The 22,363-nt window shown below is 38.3% G+C and overlaps 1 protein-coding gene across 1 annotated transcript in view; it reads left to right on the top strand.

Moving 5' to 3' along the window:
* Positions 1–22,363, top strand: part of CPNE4 (copine 4) — a 225,316-nt gene that overhangs the window by 186,431 nt on the left and 16,522 nt on the right. Inside the window, exons 11-12 of the mRNA XM_041466406.1 lie at positions 446–579; positions 16,502–16,556. Coding sequence (XP_041322340.1) covers positions 446–579; positions 16,502–16,556 — 189 coding nt within the window. The remainder of the gene's footprint in view (positions 1–445; positions 580–16,501; positions 16,557–22,363) is intronic.

Genomic DNA, 22,363 nt, shown 5'->3' with positions numbered 1-22,363 from the left:
GGACATTTTTCCTGCAAAGCTTTTATGTCCTGAATGTCACCTGAGCTGGAATGATTTAATTAAGTATGAGAACCTAGAGATAGTTAATTTGATTCATTTGTATTAGGACATAATTGTCCCCATAGAATAGCAATGCAGGTAATTTTTTACCTAATTATGCCGTTTTAGTTTTATTACCTCTTATTTTATACACTGTCATTTGCTTCTAGATATATTTATATTTATATTTCATATATTTACCAGTGAAATCCTCATTCCAATTTGATTAAGTACACTGTAAAATGACCTTTGCTGTGAGGCTGCTGTCTCTTTGCTGCAGCAGATTGTTTCTGGTAAAGATATATAGTTGATATATAGATATCCATAACTATTTAGATATATATAGTTGCTGTAGGTGTGTTTATGCTCAGAGGTCTGCAGCACATTGACTTCTCTTCTTTTCCAGGTAGCTATAGATTTCACTGCATCCAACGGTGACCCCAGGAACAGCTGCTCGCTGCACTACATCCACCCCTATCAGCCCAACGAGTACCTGAAAGCTTTGGTAGCTGTTGGGGAGATTTGCCAAGACTATGACAGGTAAATAACCACGTTTGATTACAGAGTTGTCTTTAGAAAGTGTTTTCACAGTGTGAAATTAATGACTGCCTGTGGCTGACTGCAGAGGCTCCATGTTTAGGCACTTACGAAGAATGACAGAAAGATTAGTCTACCTTAACCTGCTTTTGAGAGTGACACTGGGTTTAGATTAGTTTCATGACAAAGAAAGTCACAGTTCTTGGCTGTTTGGCTGATTTGTGTGTTAAGTTTCAGGTTTGTATTCCCATGTTAAAATTACATGTTAGGGTGGATTGTTCACGTGTTCATGTGGTCAAGATTAACAGCTTGGAGCCAGTTTTGCAGATGCTGGCAGCATCCTTTCTGCTACACTTGGGAGTCTGTGCCCTATTCTACTGAAGAGTGTTCCTGAGACATTGACTTTGAAACTGAATTTGTAGTTGCCTGAACTGCTTATTGATGATGTCTATTTTTAAAAGTAAACCTATGGTCTTTTTCAGTCTTCTCCTGGCCTGTTGAACATTGCACTCTCTTCTAAAATAAATGTTGAAAGGCAGTGTGTGTACACAACACGCCTTTAAATAAATAAACAAATGCAAGTAATTGGACCAAATATGCTTTGATTACATTATGTACTTCTGTTGCTTTCAAATAGGCTGCCTGCTTCTATCAATTCAATTGCCCATTATTAATTTAATTACCAAATGCATTTCCTATAAATGTTCTTTCTCTGGTGGTCAGACACAGTATCTCACATGGCTGTTCTTCTCATATTTGCACATATTATAGATATCCACCCACCACCTTGCCATATGTAAATACCAGATATCAAGAAAACAATTATATTTCCGGTCAAATTTGAGTTAAACTTTCTGTATAAATTGTAGAGTGACTTCACACTATGGTTTGCATGTTACTTGTTGCAAACACCAACTAGCCTGCTCAGAGGCACTTCCATTTGCATGGTAATGAAATGTCTTCTCAAAGAATGACAAAATACTCTTCTGAGTCCTGTAAGAATTTGATGGTCAGATTTAGTCAAAGAGTGTGAGAAAATTAATATTTTATTGTAAGTGAGCTGAGAATTCTCCAGTGATTATGCAGTAATTTAATAATTACTAGCAGTAATTCAGAACATTAATAAACTTTAAAAAATAGGGAAAGGACTAAAATGGGCTGGTTTATGCACACAGAATTTTTGATTTTATCACTTAAGTTGTGGGTTTTTTAGGAAAATTAAATAGTTATGTGGCACAGTCCCTTCTATAAGGAAATATTAACTCCAAATCAGGATTTTTCTCTCAATAAGTGTATTTCAATCAGTACCAAAAAAACAGTCCGTTATTTTTTAAATGAAATCATCAGCATCATTCTATTCTATTGTGCTGCAGAAAATGCCTATTGGTGCTAATCAGCACCACTGAGGGTCTATGAGCTATGATCTAGGACTGAACAAAAGCCAGTTATTTTCCCATGAAGATGTCACCTTTGGGGCACGAGTTTGACCTGTACATGTTCTCAAGCTGTGGCACTATGAATATATTCCCATGGACAAGTTGATTCAACGTGATCAGTGCTTTCTGATCCAAATGTCAAGTGAGGACCTTTTCTTTATACTTAAACATTTTGAATCCAGTAAATTGGAAAAGAGAATTTAAAATTTTTGAAAAGAAGGAAAGAAATTAGGAGGAGTAAGCCTTCACACAAAATGATCTACAGGTTCTGTATAGACCTTTTTTGTGTTGAGTTGAAGCCCTTGTATATCTGAGCAAATATAACCTACAAAGCAAACCTTCTGTATATACACTTAAAAAAATACAAATTCAGTAAAAATCTGAAACGTGGCACAGATCCATAACTGCTCCAATGAGTCCAGTTGTGCTTCAGATAATGGAGCAGGACATCTGTTTCCAGATTAAAACGAGCCAGATGTAAAAAGAAACAGACTTGCTAAACCTAAGGGCTGTTTAGAGCCAGTGTCATTGTTTGCTTGGGGGCATGTATTTATAAGATTAGAACATGAGATCACACAATAGTAGTGCTCTTAGGTGAAGTTTTATAGTTGGTACCCATCAATTATCTCAAATAGGCAGAACTGGCTGACTTCAATCCAAACCAAGAAAAATAGAGTGATTTTACAATGGTCTCAGGATTAATGTATTTGCATCAAAGGAAAGAATAGATGAGTAAAGTAAAATCTGTTGTTTGCAATACTTTTTGCATTCCAATAGCAAAGGTGTAGAATTCTAAGTGCTTTTGCTACTTATATAAGCAGACTGGTTTTTTTTAATTGTAAAAATAAAAACCCATATGGTTATTAATTAAAATGTTTCCTTCATTAGAAACATTCAAATTTATTTGTTTTTTGGGAGGAATTGGATTGGCAAGTAATACATAGAGAGACTACGCTCAAAATGCAAAATTTTCTTTTATAAGCTCTAGCTAGTTCGATCAATCAAGCCAAATCTTCTCATAATCTAGGTTTCTGTACACACCAGCTTAACATAATGCATCTTTAAGCAATTAATGCTCCAAATTAAGTGTTGCCTCACATCTCTAGGTACAGTGGAATAAACCCTGCTCATCCAAGAGCACTTTTATCCATATGGTTCAGAGATTCCTGAAACAGTTAAATGAGTGGTGTCGTTTTGCATAGTTAAGTGTGAAAGAATAAGATTCATTATTTTATCAGCAATATTCAGAGAATGAGAGACACTGCTTATTATCCTGATTGTAGAATTGCTGCAGTCCTGTAGGAATAAGCCAACCTGATAATGATAAGGGAAATAGAAGAGCTATTCACCTGCACAAAATACTTAATACTTTATCTATATGGTAACATTGTTTCAGGCTATAACAACATTTTTCATAAGAGTGAAGATAGAGTGTGCAAGTGATATAACCAGTGGCTAAGCAACAGCAGCACTGGATCATAAAGGAAGGAGAAATATTCATTAGTTTTAAGGAATTAGGTTCTAAAATGCAGTTAGAAGTACTGGAAAGGGAAAAACACATTAAAAACTTGAAAATAAGCAGACAGCTTCATGGAGAAGAATTTATTTTAAGACAAATGACTCATGAATGTTTAAAAACAACCTCATGAAGTAATAAGTGAGAAATACGTATTTCTGTTTAAATTGTTTAAATATTTTCAGAAGCTTTCTTTTCTATTAAAAGCTACCTCACTGGTACAATTTTACCTTGAAATTGTGCAACTCCAGTCCACCTTTTTACAGAAACAGGGAAAAATTATGAAAAATCATTGAGCTCGGATGTGCTTAATATTAAAAGACCTGCTTCTGTATCATTTCATGTTTATTGTTTTACCTCAGTAATTTCTGTATTGAGTTCTCTGTATCAAAAGTCAAATAAAATGGTTTCTGGTGACCAGCAATACCAGCCTAGCCAGGATCTTGAAAAATCAATTCCTCAATACTATATATATGTATATTCCTTCTACCTGTTTTGCACAATGAGTTAGCAAGTTTACTTAAGGCAGTAGGATTAAACCCAACTCTCTGTGCTGGCTTAGGGCTTCTAACCTTCAACACCTCTGGTAGAACAATGGTTTTGGCCATCCCTTTGTTTTGGAGCCTGGTGGAGACCCCTTCAAGAGAATGCTGTTTTCAAAGGGTAGGTGGCAGGTGTCTTTGCTGGTTGAACGCCCAGATATGGGGAAAGGCAAACTCATTCAACAATTGAAATAAAGGATCTGTGACTAAAATCTTACAAAAGACATGAAGCTCTCTTAAGTTATATAAAAATTTTGAATGTGTCTTTTTCTGCATGGCAGCTCTTCCCCAAAGCTTTTCAATTTGTGTCATAAAACTGCACCCTGCTTGGCATGGAACAACAACACCATTTTGGAAGCCAGAAAAGCCTATGGCTAAACTGGGGAATCAGGGAACATTTGCTTTTCCCTTTTGTCCCAGCATAATGTCTGGCCATGTCCTGATTGCAAGTCAGAACCTGAGCTACCTCTTTGTATATAGAACTAGAGGTCTACTCATGTGTATATTAATATATAGGTATGCACATAACTTAGAGGTATTAAATATACTTACGTGTGTAGAATATTTAGTATTTAGTGTTAATACAAAGCCATTCAGTAAAAAAAAAAAAAAAATATTATTTGTGCTGTTTATAACTTCCCTCTGTGCAGAGCAAAGCCATAAGCCACAACAACAACAGTGCTCACAGTTTATTAAAATGGCTGGTGCTTTGATCTTAATGATTTGTTTTACCGGTGCTGGAATACAAGCAATAGCCATGAGTGTAGCTCATCTTTCATTCTGCAGTGATTGCTGTTTCCAGCAAAGGAAAAATGGGCTGGAATGGAACTGTAAATAGCTTGTTTGCAAGGATAAATGCTTTCCTTGTACACAATGCTAAAGGCTGAAATACTTCCTAAATGATCTTACATTATGGCAGGTTTTAATGATGTTATTGTGGGTGAAGCCCATGGCAGGTCTTGCAAATCTGCTCCTCACTTTGAAATCTGATTTCCACAGTTAGTAGTTTTTCTTTTGGTTATGCTTATTAAGAATCTTATTAAATTACATTAAATATTTATCTTTTATTAAAACTTCTGTTCTGAATCAGCAAGACATTCAAGCTTATTGTCTAATCCCATTGAATTCAGTCTGACTGAAGCAAATCCTGAGGTATTATGCAAAGTATAGACGGCACTAAAATGGAATTAAGAGTTTTACTGAATTTGAACTTTATTATTAATTGTTTGCCCCACACAGAAATGTCTACTGCCTCCCATTTACCTTGCTGATTTTATTTTATTTTTTGCTACACCTAGTTTTATGTTTGTTCATACATTCAGATTCTTAATTGGATTAATAAAAAGCATTCACAAACAAGCAGGAGAATCAGGTTTTGTGTGGTCAAATCAATATTCATTCATTGAAAAAGACAAGATTAGATGTACTTTATCAAATGCTTTTACTGCATTATCAAATGCAAAAGCATTTACTGCATTGGATATTTTTTGGAACTTCCTATTCTTGATGGGCCATCCTCATTCTTATCTAGGCTCTCAATGCATGCTTCCATATATTTGACCACATAGTTTTGTAAAATCCTGTCAAATTTATCTTCGTTTTATTCAAAATCTATTTCCAAATAGTCTTAGTTCTTAATTATTTTAAATCTCTCTGTTAATTCATTCACTCTTAAGGATACAGCAGATTTTTCTTCAGTTTCAATAGCCCTTGAAACACATGGAAGCTAAACTCTGTTTCCTGACACTAATGATTTCTTTTCATTTAGGCAAATAGTCTCCTTAACTCTAAATCCTCAAGTAGCTCCTTGAAAGTGACATTCACACTGAGATCATATGTTAACAAATAAACTGCTTGTGTAAAACATACTTGACTAGCAACCTCCCCAAAGGACACTAATAAGCAAAGAGTACATTATTCCTGCAAAGGACAGGAATTATTTATGTGTAGAGCTCTAGAAAATACTTAGGAATGAAAATTTAGAAACCAGGCCACCTTCCACAAAAGACATGAAGCTCCTGAAGTCAGTCTGATTTGCATCATTAGCTTCTGGAAACAATTAATTGCAGCAGTTGCTGATTAAATGTAAAAATTGCTCTTTATGGCTTCTTTTTCATATTTTAGGCCTGAGCAAGGATGTTCACTATGATTGAAAACTGTATATAAGCCCTTCCTGCTCTGTAAACTGCACTTCAAATTTTAGAAGGAAAAAAAATGAAAGGAGAAAATAAAAGGACCAGGGTTCCCTGCCCAGTATGTTGCTTTTGGTGTAGATCTAAGTGAAAAAAAATATAAGCCTGAGGAGTTCCAACTGTCCCAGAAATATTTTTCCTGAGGTACCAGCAGAGGGCAGTTAGGGAGGAGAAAGGGAACAAGGGATTTGTAACACAGTACATGTTATGAAAATCATATATAAATCAGTGCAATTACTCCCAAATACAAATATCAGTCCATACTTAAACACTGTGGTTTCAATTAAGGCTTTAAGTTGAGAGAGATCTCAGAGTTTACAGCTTTCTTTAGTAATCAGAAGCTTATCCCCAAGAATTACTTAACAGGTCGCTTCATCCTGAAGCTAGCTCTGTCTGGGTTTGTGGATGAAGACTCAGCAAGCCACCTCGACTGGAAGGATCTGTCTTAAATACTGTGAGATAATTTTGCCAGACAGAAAGAGAAAAACAGAAACTTGCTTTCATTGTGATAGTAGTACAATAGTAGTTCATTAAAACTGGGGTAAAAGAATGATGCCTAGAATTACTGGCACTATATCTGACATTAAATATTTCATTAACTTCCTACACAGAGCTGTAGATGTTAAAATTTTATCTACTCATGCAGATCAATAAATAAAAATATGCTTAATTATTAAGCATCTCTCTTTATCACTTTAATTACAGAAACAACCTTTCTGGAGGCTGTTTAGCAAAAAAAGCTGATTAGCATATCTAAACAAGTTTAAAAATCTTCAGAGAAAATACATGAGTCTTTTTATTTAGTGCTTTAATAGGGCCAAATTTGCATAGACATACAACAAAAGAAGAATAGAGAAACAGTAACCTATACAGAAAAACTTGTAGCTTAGGTTTTTCAACAAGCTCAGGTGTGGGTAAACATATTCTGAAGTGTTTGGTTAACCCAGGTCTAGAACTGCACTGACAAAATGAATCACTAATACTTTCCATTTTCAAACTGCAGTAAAATCCTTGGATTTAACAGCTGAGGGCCTAGACTGGCACAATTACATAATAAATACAAGCATATATTCAGTATTTGACCTTGCAGAACCTGTCATTTGTAGACTGCTGCCACATAAGGGTTCCCACATCACCAAGGGGTTTCCACAATCACCACTTTTTCTCCCAAGAATCAGTACAGGAGAATTAGTCTCATACACCAACTGTGTTGGGAAGATGACTTCATAATGTACATACATGCAGACGTGTGGGGATGTGTGCATGTATTTAAATACATGTACACAAATTTATACACATCTATGCAAGCCTTTACCTAGGCAGATCCTGACAATTCTTGCGGCTCTGCCTTTTCCATTGCCAAGTTTTCATCTTTGTGTCTTCTTTGTGCCTTTCCTTCCAGGAACTCAGTTCCTATGCCAGTGCACCAGTCACGAGCAGTCCCTTCCAAGTTTCTTTTGTTACAAAACTGCTTAGCTGCAGCTTCCTCCAAATGCTTTTCAGACCTCTGCTGCATTCTGTCAGCTGGTAGAAACCTGAAAATCTGAACTTTCTACGTGGCTTTTCTGTGCAGTCTGTGCAGCTTGGGATCTCCTCTGAAGAGCATTGGTCAGTGCAGTACTTGACACTTTTCTGCAACTGTGCAAAGTTGTACTGTAGGGATTTATCTGTCAAAAGTCCTTTCTGAAGAAAACTACGTGACATGTAAAGCCCTGCAAACATTGCATTCCACCTACTGCTGTAGAAACTAGTCATCTGTGTAAACAATAAGTAAATATGCATAAGTAAAGGAGCAATTTCTGTTGTCACTTTCACTGGTGCCATTTGATACTTATCTAGTGCACCTTTAGTCAATGCAATCCTTTCCACAATTTTGGAAGGGTGACTTTCCTCCTTGCATTGTTAAGGACATAACTAGTTTAGTAATCCACTCTATTTTATTAGGGTATAGCTGAGAATTATTCACATTTGGAAACCCATCTGCAGGGTAAATGAACACCATGCCTGAGTTGACCTTAACAGGTTTATGTGTCCAATTGCTCTCAGTTAAAACTAGATCATTCTTGTGAATTAGGTTGCATTTATTATCTTAGTATCACCTCGAAATCATTGTGAAATTGACCTTGGTCAGAAATTTCAAATTATCAGATGAACAGAATATAGTAGCCCGTTTCCTCCTGCATATTCAGTGATGCCTAGCTGAATGTGTGTAGTCATCAATACACTTCAATTATGGTATTGCTATAACTTATTTTCCTAGTGTCCTTCATTTTGACTTAATATCATTCCAGTTTTGGTAAAATTACACCAACAGCTCATTTGATCACATTAAGTCACTGTATCATCTAGAGATAAAGGTTTTATCTTGCTCAGCCTAGAAAGTTCATTTGTATTTTGAGAGCATTTGATGAAAAACTCCTCTCCCAGCAACTCTCTATGTGTGTATATATATGCCAATGCAATCCTGTTAGCCCTCTTCCCAGCACACCCCTTAGGGATAGATATTTTCTGATATAAAATTGTTGCAGAGCAAGATCTCTTACCAACCCTTTTCAAACGTAATTTGTAAAAAAGGGCAGAATGATGTGTATATGTGGTGGCAAATCTTTTGTTTTTGTGGTTGCCTAGTGCACTACACACTGTAAGCCACACTTGTGGTTCAGGAGGGCAGGGACCCCTCACTGTTCAGTCTGGGGTTCTTTACAACTGTGCCTTACCTGATGGAATTCGGCCTCCTGCCTGCAGTGTCACCTTCAAGGCATGCTGGATTTCAAGCATCTGAGATCACAGTTTGTGTGAGAATTACCCTTTCAGTGATGGTACAGTTTTCCATACATAATCCCACAGATAAGCCAAATCACTAGAGTTAGGGTTTTGGAAGTTTTAGAGACATATGTCAACCCCTTAAAATACAAGACTGTCTGAAAACTGCCTAGTTTGAGAAGTTAAAGACAACTCGTTGTAGCCTCTTGCAGCATCTCCTTTCCTAGTTTATTCCCAGCTGTAGAGTCTCATTTCTTTTTCAAGATGCATTTTACTGAATTGGGTCATTCATGTAGGCATAAATCAGGTCATTGCAATTTATTTGTTACCTTGCAGGGAAGCTTGACATTTTGTCTCACCTTCCTGAGTATGTTATTTTATTAGGCTATCCTTCTAGCAAGTGATAGATCTTGCTGCCATTTCCTTTTGCTTAATCTACTCCTCCCTAAAGCTCTAGTGACTTTTTTTTTCTGTGTGTATTCCCCAGCCTAGGAATTTCTGAGTTTACTTGATATTTTTACCCTGCAGATCTTCTTTTGCAATTCTTTTAATGTTAACAAAGGGAAGTTTAAATCCATTGTACCTGGATGTGGCTTTGTTAGTTATTTCATGAGTAGATGCCTTTTGGTGGTTAGCTTCAGGGAATTTGTATTCCCCTGCTTCATTAACTATTTCTCCCTCAGGTGAGACAGGCGTTGCTTCATATTTTTGAAACACAATTACATGCCAGCACCTATTTCTCAGTATTCAGCAGATTCCAGCTCCCCTAAGGTGCCTGAGAGCTGTAATTAAAGATAGTGAATGAATTTTTATGTCAGGATTTTGCACCCAATGACGCAGCTTCTTTGTGACAATGATGTACTGTTGCAGTGATTTACCATTGATTTGCATGCTCCCAGACCTCTTTTGTGACCAAGATGTATGATTATCATCCTTGCTACTCCACTGGAAATCACTGTGCACTATGGACTGAATGCCAAGCTGTGTTAGGCACAGAGAAAGCTTGATGCAACACGCAGTGACCTGGCCAAAACCAGGGATGAGGTTGTATCAAACCAGACATAACCACACAGTGAATATTTGGTGACAGAGGAGCAACCCCTTAGGGAAGAATCCAGGTCAGTGGGTGAAAACACTGCTGCTGCTGAACTCCTGTGGTCTTTCTGACTCTGCCTGGGGCAGGCTGAGAGCTGGACCACAGCCTGGCTCTGCATCCTGGACGAGCACAGGTGGCTGTGCAAGCCTGCAAGTGGTGAAATGGATGGGCTCTGGTCCCTTCAACTGAAATTATTTCATTTAACCCTATTTGATCATAGAATCGTGGAATGGCTTGTGTTGCAAGGGACCTTAAGGATAATCTAGTTCCAACCTCCATGCCAGATCATGTCCTTTATTTGCCCAGCTCTGCTTGCAAAGCGGGAGCTGAAAATGTTTAAATACTTCAAATTATTTCTGTATTTTCTTTGGAACTGCTGTTAATCCCTGTAAGCTGTTATGATTCAGAATTTACTGGCATCAAGCCCTTGTCAGATAAGTACTAAATAATATACTCAGAAACATGATTCATTCATATGCTTTAGAAAAGAAACAATTCAGCTCATAGTCTTCCAGTTCACTCCCTGAACACAAAAGATTACAATTTTAATTGAGTTTAGAGATAGCTCTATTTTGTTTGTGATGTTTGCTGTTGTCTTTCTATCTTTTCCTTTACCTTTTCCTTGATGTTTTTCCCCTTCTTCTTTCTGTGCCTTCTTCCCCTCCTTCTTTCTCTCCTCACATTCACACCATTTTCAATTACATGTGTAACACACATCTCCCTTTTTAGTTTTGTTAATTTAAAATTTCTTACTAATAGAGGAAAATTATCTGATTTTGTCATGAGAAGAGTATGTCAAGCAGAGCAAATCCACAGTTCATTCTTTTAAGACTGGGATTGAAAATGAAAGGCATAATAATTGATTTTTCTGCCTCCAGTACTTTCAAAATCTCTCCCTGGTAGTTCTGATTTGACCTAAGACCAAAATTACAAGTGACAGCTTAGTATCCAGGGATTCTAGTCTGGTATTCTCCTTACAAGCTGTGAATGTAAGATTCTCAGATATTTGTGACTAAAAGTGAGTTCTTAGTGTTTCTCTCTCCTCACTCCATGTTTTTGCCTTCCCCCCATTCACTGCATCATTAGTACTGTTTGTGCTACTGTGTTCTAGCATAAAGTGAGCAGGTTTTCATGCTGATGGTCTCCAAGGTCAGTTCAGTAGTATCCATACAAAGGCTGCATTGAATTCAGAAGATTTAACTTAAGGACAGCTATAGCTACATACCAAAGGGCTTTAATGGGAACCAATAAAATTAGTCCCAAAGAAGTTGCATAAGTGGCTAGCTAGGAGTTAATCTTTCAGAATTAATAAATTCAGAATTAATTTAGAATGGCTTAGGCCTTTTTTCTCCATATAATTAAGAACCCAGATTCCAAATTTCAATCTTTAAAAGCAACTGATTTTCAGAGAGCATAGTCCTGGCAACCTTTTTGAATACAGGTATTGCTGCACTGCTGAATAGCTCAAGCATCGTCTGTCCCTGAGGCTTCTGAGGAGGTTGCAAAATGTCTTTAATGCCTGACTAATTAATTTTACCTAGTGGAAGGGTTTTCTCCACCTCATTAATGGGAATAGCAAATCTTTTTCAGAATAAATGTAATATCCTGGTTTCAATGATACTCCATGTCAGAAGGCACCAGTGCTTAATGAGACAGGATTTTGAAATGTTCTTTATTTTGTCTCTTTATAATAAGCATATTTCTTTCCTTACAGTAGCACTAGGCTTCCCAGTGAAATAGAAAATAGGATCATTATCTGTATCACTTTTACCAATTTACAAAACCAGAGTATTACCTCTATTCATCTCTTTTCCTGTAGGTGCAGTACAGCTCACTGAAATCTCTCTTCTCTCTGCCCCTGTTAGTGTTTTGATTTGTCATTGCTCTTGCTCTGCTTCCAGTAGGTAGCTTGAAGGATGGGTGTTTAAAACTGAGCAATATCCCAAAAGGACAATATAGGATATTTTCAGATATTATTTTCTGCTATCATGTTATGTTATAGTTGAGGCTACTGACAAACTTTTTTCTGGTTGTATTTCTGTTCAGAAGACTGCAGCCTTGGAGCCCTGACAATTAATTTCTGTGTGCATTAATTTATGTTGATCAATATGAACACTGAACCTGAATCCTCTCCCTGATTTTTCTTTCAGGTATAACATAGATCTGCTCAGTCTTGGGTATCTTTCAGTAATATATTCATGTTTGACTGCAAAAGTACCAGAAGTCATATACATCTATGCTTGCATGACTACTCATGGTCCTTAAATAACCAGGTATAAAATTCAGAGTCTGATGCTTTTGCTTTTTTGATCTTCATGTCAAGTACTTAATCTTCTTGAAAGTTATGCCACATTTAAATTTTCAAGGGAACCTGTGTAAAACAAAGAACACATAAAAGGTGAATTAGACGTGATGGAGTAATTTTGTAAACATTCTGCCAAGTCACAGTCCTCTTTTTCTTACTCCATTCTGTAAGTTTCAGATTTTATAGAACCAGCTTTTTTTCCAGTTGCATGTTTCTCTCCGATCCTTTCCCTTTATCAAACTGCCTTCAGCAGGACAGCGCAGGCAGTTTCCTTTTGTGTGCTAAGGACACTCTGGCCAGCTTTAAACAAAACAAGTCAAAGGTTAACTGAGGCCAAGGACATGACACTGCCCACATCCTTGTGTCTCTGCTTTCCTCCTTCCAGCACAAACTGGTGATGCCCAAACTGCATTTGGGAGCAGTGTCAGGCACAGCTGGACCTGATGCCTTCTGAAGGCTGACCTAGAACAGAGGCTGGACAGAGTTAAAGAATAACGTAGGTATTTATCAAAAGGCCTCAATGGTTGAGCAGTACAAGAGCCCAGCCAGGGCTACACCCCAGGTGAACCCAAAATGGTCACAAAATGGACGATGGGTCATGAGGTCTCTCACTTTGACAAGTTCTGGTCCATTAGCATATTGGAGTTAATTGTCCAATTACAGCTTTAGATTATGAAGTCCCATCATTCTTGTCTTTCTCTCTTCAGTCCACCATTGTTTATGATCTTGGGCCTGAGATTCGGATCAGCTGTCCTTGGTCCCAAGCTAGAGAAGGAATTGCTTTGTCCTCTCTGCAAGGAGAGCTTACCATCCCCCAACATGAAGCTCAGAACTACACACCAAAGCAGCACAGACTCTGAAAAATACAAAAGCCAAACCCTGAGGTTTGGTCTGAGGCATCAGACCCATCACTGACCCTGGGAGGTCTCTGGGGGTTCTGGTTGGCAGGAGCCAGTGCTGCACCAGGGAGGGTGCTCACAGATCATGTCTGTGGCTATGTCCCATTGCTTCAGCCATGGTCACAGGCCTATTTCCTGCTGTTAATGACACCCAAATGTCTGAGCAAGCACTATGAAGAAAAAGAAAACTGGTTCTCACTTTTCTTCTTTCGAGTGAGTTTAAATTACAAAGAAAAATCATTAGAGCAGATCCCTTTCCTACTGAAATGCCAGGCTGGGAAACAGGGCTGGAGTCTCTGATGCATGTGATTCACCCTTGAGGCAGGAGAAAACCTTCTTTTCATTTTCTGACTCTAGTTTAAGTCCCTGAATGGCCTAACCCTTGACATAGCTTCCCAGAGAAGCTGGGAAGCGGCTCTGCTTTTTCCTGCATGCTGCCCTGATAGCCCTGGATCTTTTAGAGCAGCTGTCACACCATAAAAGGATTATCCTGCAAGTGAGAGAGTTCTTGTCTGCCCTTCTGGGTCACTTTTTCCCTGCTGTGTCTCAGTAGCGCAGGACAAGCAGAATGAGGGCAGCAGGCTCAGCTGTTGGATTTGTTTCTCATATGATCAAGTGAAGGGTGGATGGGAAGAGTAGAGGGGGTTATATTGTAAAACACCACTGAGCCATTAAACTGTCATTTACTAAATAGTAAATATAGCTAAATACCTTGTTTTGTGATAGAAGAAAAATGGGAGTACATTTAAATATGTATATATAAATTTTATTTTTATTCTGAAAGCTATCAGCTGCAATTTTTGAGGTGTGGCCAGGGGATGACATTATGTTCTTTTTTATGTAAGGGATGTCATGAATGTCAGAAGTTTCCCTTCTTACCTTAAAAATCAAGCTCCAATAGCACATGAGAGTTAATTTCTTGGTCCCAGCAGCTTGAATCAGATTACCAGAGGTATGGACCTAAATTCTGGTGAGCTACCTAATGAGAGTGTGGAGCTATTCTGGCTGAGACAACAGAAAGTACTAAGCACAGAAGACCCCAGGACACTCTAAAAAGCAGCCATATGGAGCCCCATCCTGAGTGGGTACATGATCCTGCTTCACTCTTTCACAATGTAATGGTTGCACTTACTCAAAAAGGAGATGTGGGAGGTTCAAACATAAAGACAAGTGTCCTGACTGTGGAGGTAAGGTATTCTGGGTGCAGAATAACAGTGGGGGCTGTGCCACTGTGTGACTGGGAATGTGGGAGTCTCGCCACCAGAAGGAGAATCCAAGCTGCTGGAGGTATGACTTATTGCTGTCTCTGAATTGCTGCAGAGCAGAAGCAGGAGCTGCAGATACAAGAGTGCCTACACTTGTTTACACTCCAGAAAAACTGCAGTAGAATTCAGGCACTGGATGGGTTCAGGCATCTCCCAGTTGTATAACTGCTGCTAACGTTGAACTTAGACACTTATGTTCTACCTAAGTAAAATTCTAAGTAAAATTCTTTTGTTTGTTCTTGCCCCAAATCAACTAACTGCAGCTCCACAAGAATTTGATTTTCTAATCCAGCCATGCTTAGTCATTGATGTAAAACAAGATTTTTTTTTTCCCCCCCTCTCAGATTCCTTTCTAATGGTTTCTTATTTCTTACCCTCAAAATGTGTGCCTGAATTCCCTGCATCCATTTGTAAGGGCTTTCCCGCTTCCGGAAGTGTTTAATCAAATGGAATGCTATCAGCAGGTGGTTAGCATAGAATGTCAGCAGCTACTTCGTTTCTGACATCTCTTGGGAAAAAAATGTTTCATTACCATGCAAATGATGTTAGTCTTCCTTTCCAAGATCCATTGTCACATGGTGTAACATATGGTCCACAGAACTGTGCTCCCAAGATTTATGCAGCAGAGGGGACACAGTTCTGCTTTCTTTTAAGTTTTTCCTTAGGTTGTATCAGAAATATCATGGTGCCTTTAACAGCCTATGCCAGACAGAAGAACCGAGCAGCTTTAATGGGTGCTATTATTTTTCTGGAGTATGTCTGGGATGTGAATTATTCAGTTGATACTTGGATGGCCATCTCTTGAACTACACTAAAAATATTGAAGCTGCTAGCCTCTCCTGGGAATTTTTAAAAGTTCCAATCATGGTAGTTGGAACTCAACTCTTCCAAGGGCTGTGAAACCCTCTAAGTAGTCTAGGGTAAACCTAGTCTGATTCATCAGAGGACTGGAGTACAGTTCAGTGACATCAGTGAGACTTCAGGATATGTCTGGAATTAAGCATATGTTTGAGTGAATTGTTAACCTCAAGTGTATGATCAAGTGCTTTGCTGACTCAGGGACAAGACATTCCTTGCAGCTTGTTGTTTTTCCACTTTGCCATCTGGGAAGAGGCAGCTTGACAGCATGTGGGCTGTGTGAGACTTTATTGCATTTCTGAAAGGGTATTAACAGTCTTGAAGTTTCCAGGTTCTCCAAATCAGGTATTTTTTCTCTTCCATGTCTAACTGGGGTAAAATAACCTCACTGTAGTGTCTGAAAGCAAACTGACCATGCCAAGGCATTTTGGCAGGTTATCAGTCAATCTATGCCTATTTGAAATAATCTCATATTTTAGAGGAGCTACTAAAGATGCAGGTGGAAAGCTTTACACAACCTGCAGGTTTGGGACCATGAAATTGCCCCTTTCAGATACTTTAGGAAGTCTCTTTTGAGTAACTGGACAACTGTAAGAACCCAAATTTGTAAACACTTTTAATCTGAGTCATATCTTCTCTAGACCCATTTTCTGAGCTGGGGGAGCACATCCCTATTTATATGAAATAAATGTTGTTACAGGCTGTTCAGTCAACAAACTCTTGTTTCAGCCAGGTAATGCAAAAGAGTGGGTAATACAAACTGGTTATTACATTTGGGGAAATACAAAACATCCTGGTCTCTCAGGATTCTCCAAGTGATTTTAACTGCCCAAAACACCTGAAAAATCTTTCATAACACACTCCCCCTAATCTGTTTAGCACACAACCCTACTTCTCCAATCCAGTACCCTTCCACTCTGCCATCACTTGACTTAAAAGTCACTTCTGTGCTGTTCTGAGGCTTTGCATTTCTCATGAATGCATACAGAGGAATGTTTATTGTAACAATATTTCTCTATGGGTATTCTTATATTTTTTTTCATTCTTTTCCAGTGACAAAATGTTCCCAGCCTTTGGATTTGGAGCAAGAATACCCCCAGAATACAAAGTAGGTGCATAAGTGTAATTTTCTAATTTCCTTGAGTTATGAGACACAAAATAAGGGAGAAATTGTGAAAGGCAAGGCAGTGGCAAACAGGAACAGCTCCTTTGCTTTGTTTTCTTCCATATGGCTTTCTCATCCAGTGATACCTCACTAAAACCAGAAATCAGACAGGGCTGGACTTAAAATAATTGTTTGATGACACCCAAAATATTTTATGGTTTTGGCAAAGCTTTGTTAGTGGATGCTAAGAGGAGAAATGATGTTTTGAGCATTCCTTGTCAAACATCTTTCTGAAAATAAAGATTTGAGAAGAATTTGGCAAAATTCTGTGTCGTAGTGGACACAGTCAATACCAGGAAGAGAAGTACAAGAGCATGTAGCCACACTAGAGAGAAGTGGGATTTATAAACAAAACAAAACAAAAACAATAAAAGAGAGTGATCTGCAGTGATGCTGCAATTGTGAGCATAAATGTGCCATCTGGTAGGCTTGGAGTGAAGACAGTGAAGTAAAAGAAGGAGCATCCAAACGAGGAGAAAGGCCCAAGAAGAAATAAGTAGAAATTAAAATCCTTTGCTTCACAGAGGTTGTGTGGGCAGAAGAGTAGTTCTGCATAGATAAGTAACCAAAATCTAGGTGGGCACTCTGAAACTCAGATACTGTCTGAAAAGGAGAAGCATTAGCATCTAATCCTGCAGACTTCATCCAGTGTCCCTGTGTGCCCTGCTCTGAGTTATGTCTCTGGGCTGTGGCTGAGGTAGGGAGGTGAACACAAGCCAGGTAAGAATTTCTGAGAGAGATTGTGTGCATTCAGCCTTGTAAGGCATCAATCAGCAGATGAAAAAAAATGCACCAGTGTGTTCCTCACGGCTTGTAGGCTTGATACTTGCAGAAGAGTAACAGTAGTGATGTACAGCAAATTTGATACAAGTTGTGCAAACAGACGTCTAAGGTAAGTAGTAAGTAATGTATGTTTTAACAACATTGCTTTCTCAGTTTGTCTGTGCCTGGCAAGGTGTTTTGCCTTGCTTTGTTCCTCAAGGGTAATACCAGTGTTAGTGCTTTCCAAAGTCAGAGATGTCTTCCAGAGCTTTGATATACATTTTAATGTGGTATTATGAGCTCAGAACATCTGTGTATGTTGTATGTTTGTCCAAATGCAGCAGCTGACAACCATCACTGTTATTTAAGGTGGTGTGTCAGGGCCTGTGAGGTGACCACTGGTGCGTGGGGGAAAACTTACAACTTTTCCAGTCACAGAGAGCCATCCTTATCTAAGGACTGCTTGAAGGAAAGTATTACTGTGTCAGCTGAAGTCTTTTCAGTAGTTTCCTGGTGACAGATAAAGATCCCAGCACAAAGCTGCTCTTCTTAGCCAAAATAATCAGCTGGTAGCACTGATGCTTCAGGTCACATGAGCCTATTGGCAACGTACCAGTTTTGTTAGACTCCAGTATCATCCTTCTCACCTGATTGTGAGAGCACATTTCAGGTGCTGGAAAACAGATGTCTTGCCAGAAACTAACTTCAGGGGTCTGTGTAACCAATTGTTCCTACAATCACCAACACCAATTGATTTTCTGCTTTGGCAGAATTAGTGTTTGGATAATTTCCTCACAAGTGCCCTTAAGAAACTCAGAGACTTGCATTGAACTTAGTAGCCCATGCACGAATGAAGAGTCTTATCCTGTAGCATGAGCTCTCCTGAACAATCTGTCTGTTGCTAACTTCTCAAAGCAAGAAAATGAATATGACTCAGAACCTGCAGATTTTGCAAAGTTCAGGAAAAGTAAGAGTAAACTTCAGAAGGTGGGGCTGCTTGCCTGTGGATTACATATGTGTGACCGAATAAAACAAATCCCAAAGTAAATGGAGATGCAGGTGAAGGCCAGAACAACATCTTTAATCTCTGCTATGGAAACTTGTGCCAGAAAGTGACAAAGACAAAATGACATGACATCAGCTGACAAACATAATAAAACTTTGAAGAAGACAAGAACCACATTGCAGGGGACTAACTCTTCTGTGCCACAGATGGGGACAAATAATCAGCTTGGTGTCTGTTATGGGCACATCCAGCTGGAACCACATAAGGAGTTATCTGAGCTGTAGTTCAGTCCCTCCCTGTGATACTCTACAGTCCATAAAAGTATCTGCCTTCTTAAAATAAACTATATCAATACTTTTGGGTCCCTGATTGCCTTTGACTGCACTTCTGAATTCAAAGATATGTCCTTCAAGAGTGAAGAGTCACCTTCATAATGATGCATTATTAAGACCAGTAAACGTGAAAATCCTTCAGTAATTTAGTCTACACTGGTATAAAGTTAATTCAACTCCAAAAATTATTAGGTTTTGATGTGGAACATAGCAAAGATGCATAGGAAATGGAGAAGAAACAGATAAAATTAAAAGTAACAGAGACTGTAGGAAAAAGTGCTCCCAAGTTTCTTCCTTAACTTCTGATTTCCTGCTGCAAAAATATGGAAACATGCTAGACACCACAGCAACAGTGGAGATCTCATGCTATTCAAATGGCCTTTTCATGTTTTCAGTCACAGGTACTACAAGTTATACATACCATACATTTGTTTTACTCAAGAAGAGCAGTGCCACTAGTGTAACAATTTTACATCTTCAAATTTAGGCTCAATAATTATGAGAACTTCAAAGTTCTGACTCCATCATCTGGATAAATCAGCTTCTCATTAATGTAGAGTGTCGTTTTCAAGCCTCCAGTCCTAATGAGGTGATTTAACCTGCTCATAGCATGTTGTTCTCTGCAGTCCAGCATCTGGTATTTTATTTCTTTCAGTAGACAACAAATTGAAATAGGGCTATGGAAGAAATCGCTCCCACTGCCAAGGGTTCCTAAGTAACCATGCAGCCCCCATACAACCTAAATAACAAAGCTTCCTTCCTCAGCAATGTCAGTTTCTATCTCTTCAGGCTCTTCACAAATCTCTTGATGTTCTACCCCTTTAAATGTTGGTTTTATATATGTTTTCTACAGAATTTCCATTTCAAGAGCACACTGCTGTGTTGTGTTGACTTTATTTTCCCTCAGTCCACCTCCAAATGACACACTTCAGCAGTTAGTAGAAAACCAGCAGTTTCTTAGTGGCACCAGGAATCTGTGAAAGTGAAGGAAGCAAGACATGCCATATACATCATTCTTCATCAGTCTGGAGATCTTTCATCTAATATTCAACAATATGAGCTTCTTCCACCAAGACCTGACAAACACATCACCCTGTTCCTTGATCTAAGTAAACCTCTGAGAGAAATATTTCCCTTGTGAGTATCTATCATACAAAACTTCTAGAATTTTTTTTCTTGTGGTTCTTTTCTTTTTTTTGCAATGAAAGGAAGCATCTGAGAAGTCTGATGTAAAATGAAGAGGTGGTAGATAATATGGACTCAGACACAGCTGTGAAAGGTCACAGTGAAGAGGAGGAAAGAAAGCAAACCACACACACTTAGCAGGCAGGACTCAAAGGAGATGAAAAACCACACAGCAGCACAAAACTTACTGTTAAAATGAAAAGCAAGTTCAAATAGTGTCAGCCCCATGACAGGTGGATTGCCATTAATGAAGGCCTGTTTCCTAAAGGAGAATTGCAGCTGACACCCAATAGGTACTAAACAACTTGCAGTTTGTTTTAAGAGAGTTCAGGTTATTTCTGTATTTTCAGTGAAAGCTTCATTCCCTGCTTTTGCTGTGAATGTGTGCTGGAGACAAACTCACTGCAGTTACAGACACAAGGCAGCATCTTTACAGCCCTAGCCTGCGCTGGTTTGTTGGACAGGTGAGAGATTTGAGAAGTGCTGTGGTTTTTATGATTCCTGCACTTTTCAGGAGATTGATGCCTAAAATATATGCAAACCTGACCAAAAAAAAAAAAAAAAAAGGATTTTTAGCAGACCAAGGGACAAAACATAATTAGTCTCCTTATCCATGCAAGTTGGATTTAGACACGGAAACTTGGGCAGCATGTACAAAAATGAAGTATAAAGGGAAATAAATGGCCCAGCTTTGCCAAGCAGAAATATGTACAATGTATCTTAGCAAGAAACACAAGCTTTCCAGCTCCCAAGCTATTTGATTAATGAGCATTCTGAAAATAATAGCTTTTGACCAAAAGTACTTGAAATTCATTAGTGTCTTAAGCTTTTGCAAAATATGCAGGCATTTCATATTCAGTTTTCTGAATGACAGTAGCTTAATAGCATTCAATTTATTCGCAGATAAGTGTCCAACATAGTGCATTTTGGCATTTACACTTGTATGCATCTATTGTTCATGGATTTTTGACAATCTCTATTTAAATTATTAAGAAAGCATTCCTAAAAATCTGAATTTGTCAGAATGTTTGTCAAATACTTCTAGTACCATCACCATAGAGAAAAGCTGGAGCTGTTTGGGACACGAAGGTTAATTTCAATTAATTCAACAATTTAAAGAGGGGGAAAAATAATTATTAATTTTCAGAATTCAGGCATCCATATTCATAATTTGAAAATAAAAAACATAGCTTCTTTTTTTTTCAAAATGGAAATTCAGTTAAAGGGGTTTAAGGAATGTATAGGCCAAACTAGAATAACAAGTTTCAATGAAACTTAAATAAAATGCCTTTGCACAGTATAAAAGCTTTCCAGCAATTTGCTTTATCAATGTTGGGGGACTTAATATTTTTCAGATTTCAAGGTAGGATTTTTGTTTGTGATTTGAGGTTTCTATCTGAATTCATAGAATATTTTTTTAAGAAATCTCAAAAATTCTCATCAACTAGGAAATTCTCCTTTCCTTTCAGCCTAAATTAGAAATGTTTTTAGCAAGGGCCATGCTATGAGGATGAATTTTATCGCATCCCAATATGAGGGAAATAAGTTACCTGCTGTGTTAAATCAATGCCATTTTTTCTACAAAAGTGGCCATAAGCATGTGGAAGTATCATTTTGATTATTCCAAGAGTCTCATGGGTGCCATCACATTGATGGAAAACTGCAGGTGTTTGTCACTGTATATGTACAGACAGTGGAGGAGGCATTGTACAGTGGTAAAAAACAACATTTCTATAACCTATCTTAGCAAAACTATTCTGTACTGCTTATTTAATTGTCATATCCTCAGAAATGCTGTCACTGTAATCTATATCATAATATACGGTAGAGCTAGTTAATTTGCTTGTTAAAAACCTTGAAGGAATTACCTGTGAAATAGTATGCTCCTGGTGTAGGAAGTTCCTGTAGTTTGATAATGCCACATCCATGATGGTATCTGCTAAAGAATGAATCTGGAGCCCTGCAGAGGCAAAAGATTCATGCAAGTGCAAGTGAATGTCTTTAGCTGCAGGCTTTGAGTGCAGTTCTGTGCAGCAGCCCAAGTAACACCAGGCTGATTCCATGTAATCATCTCAGCATGCCAGCATTTCTCTCTCCTTCCCTTTTATGGATTGATGTTAAGAGAGGAGGGCTGAGCAGAGGGTCAGCTTCATATCTGAAACTTAGTACAGGGTTACAAAAACTTAGTCCAGTCACAAAACACTCAGGGTTTTATGAGGACATTCCTTAATGTGAGGCTGACTTCCACCAAAGGCCATGCTCTGCAGTTCTTGGCAAAGTTCTCTGTGCCAGGTACTGATGTAAAGCAGCCATTCTGTATTTGTGTGACTTGACACATTCCAGGATTTCCTGACTGTTCGATCAATCCACAATACAAACCACCCTGGTAAATTATATAAACATGCCTGCTTCTGAACAGCCAAGGGTCTTCTTGTTTCCACTGAGGATTTCTCAGTCTTCAGCAT

Source organism: Pyrgilauda ruficollis, unplaced genomic scaffold, assembly GCF_017590135.1.
Source record: "Pyrgilauda ruficollis isolate IOZ18807 unplaced genomic scaffold, ASM1759013v1 scaffold2, whole genome shotgun sequence".
In the NCBI taxonomy this organism is placed as follows: domain Eukaryota; kingdom Metazoa; phylum Chordata; class Aves; order Passeriformes; family Passeridae; genus Pyrgilauda; species Pyrgilauda ruficollis.
The sequence above is the reverse complement of the archived record's forward strand: the minus strand, read 5'-3'. Positions and strand labels throughout refer to the sequence as shown.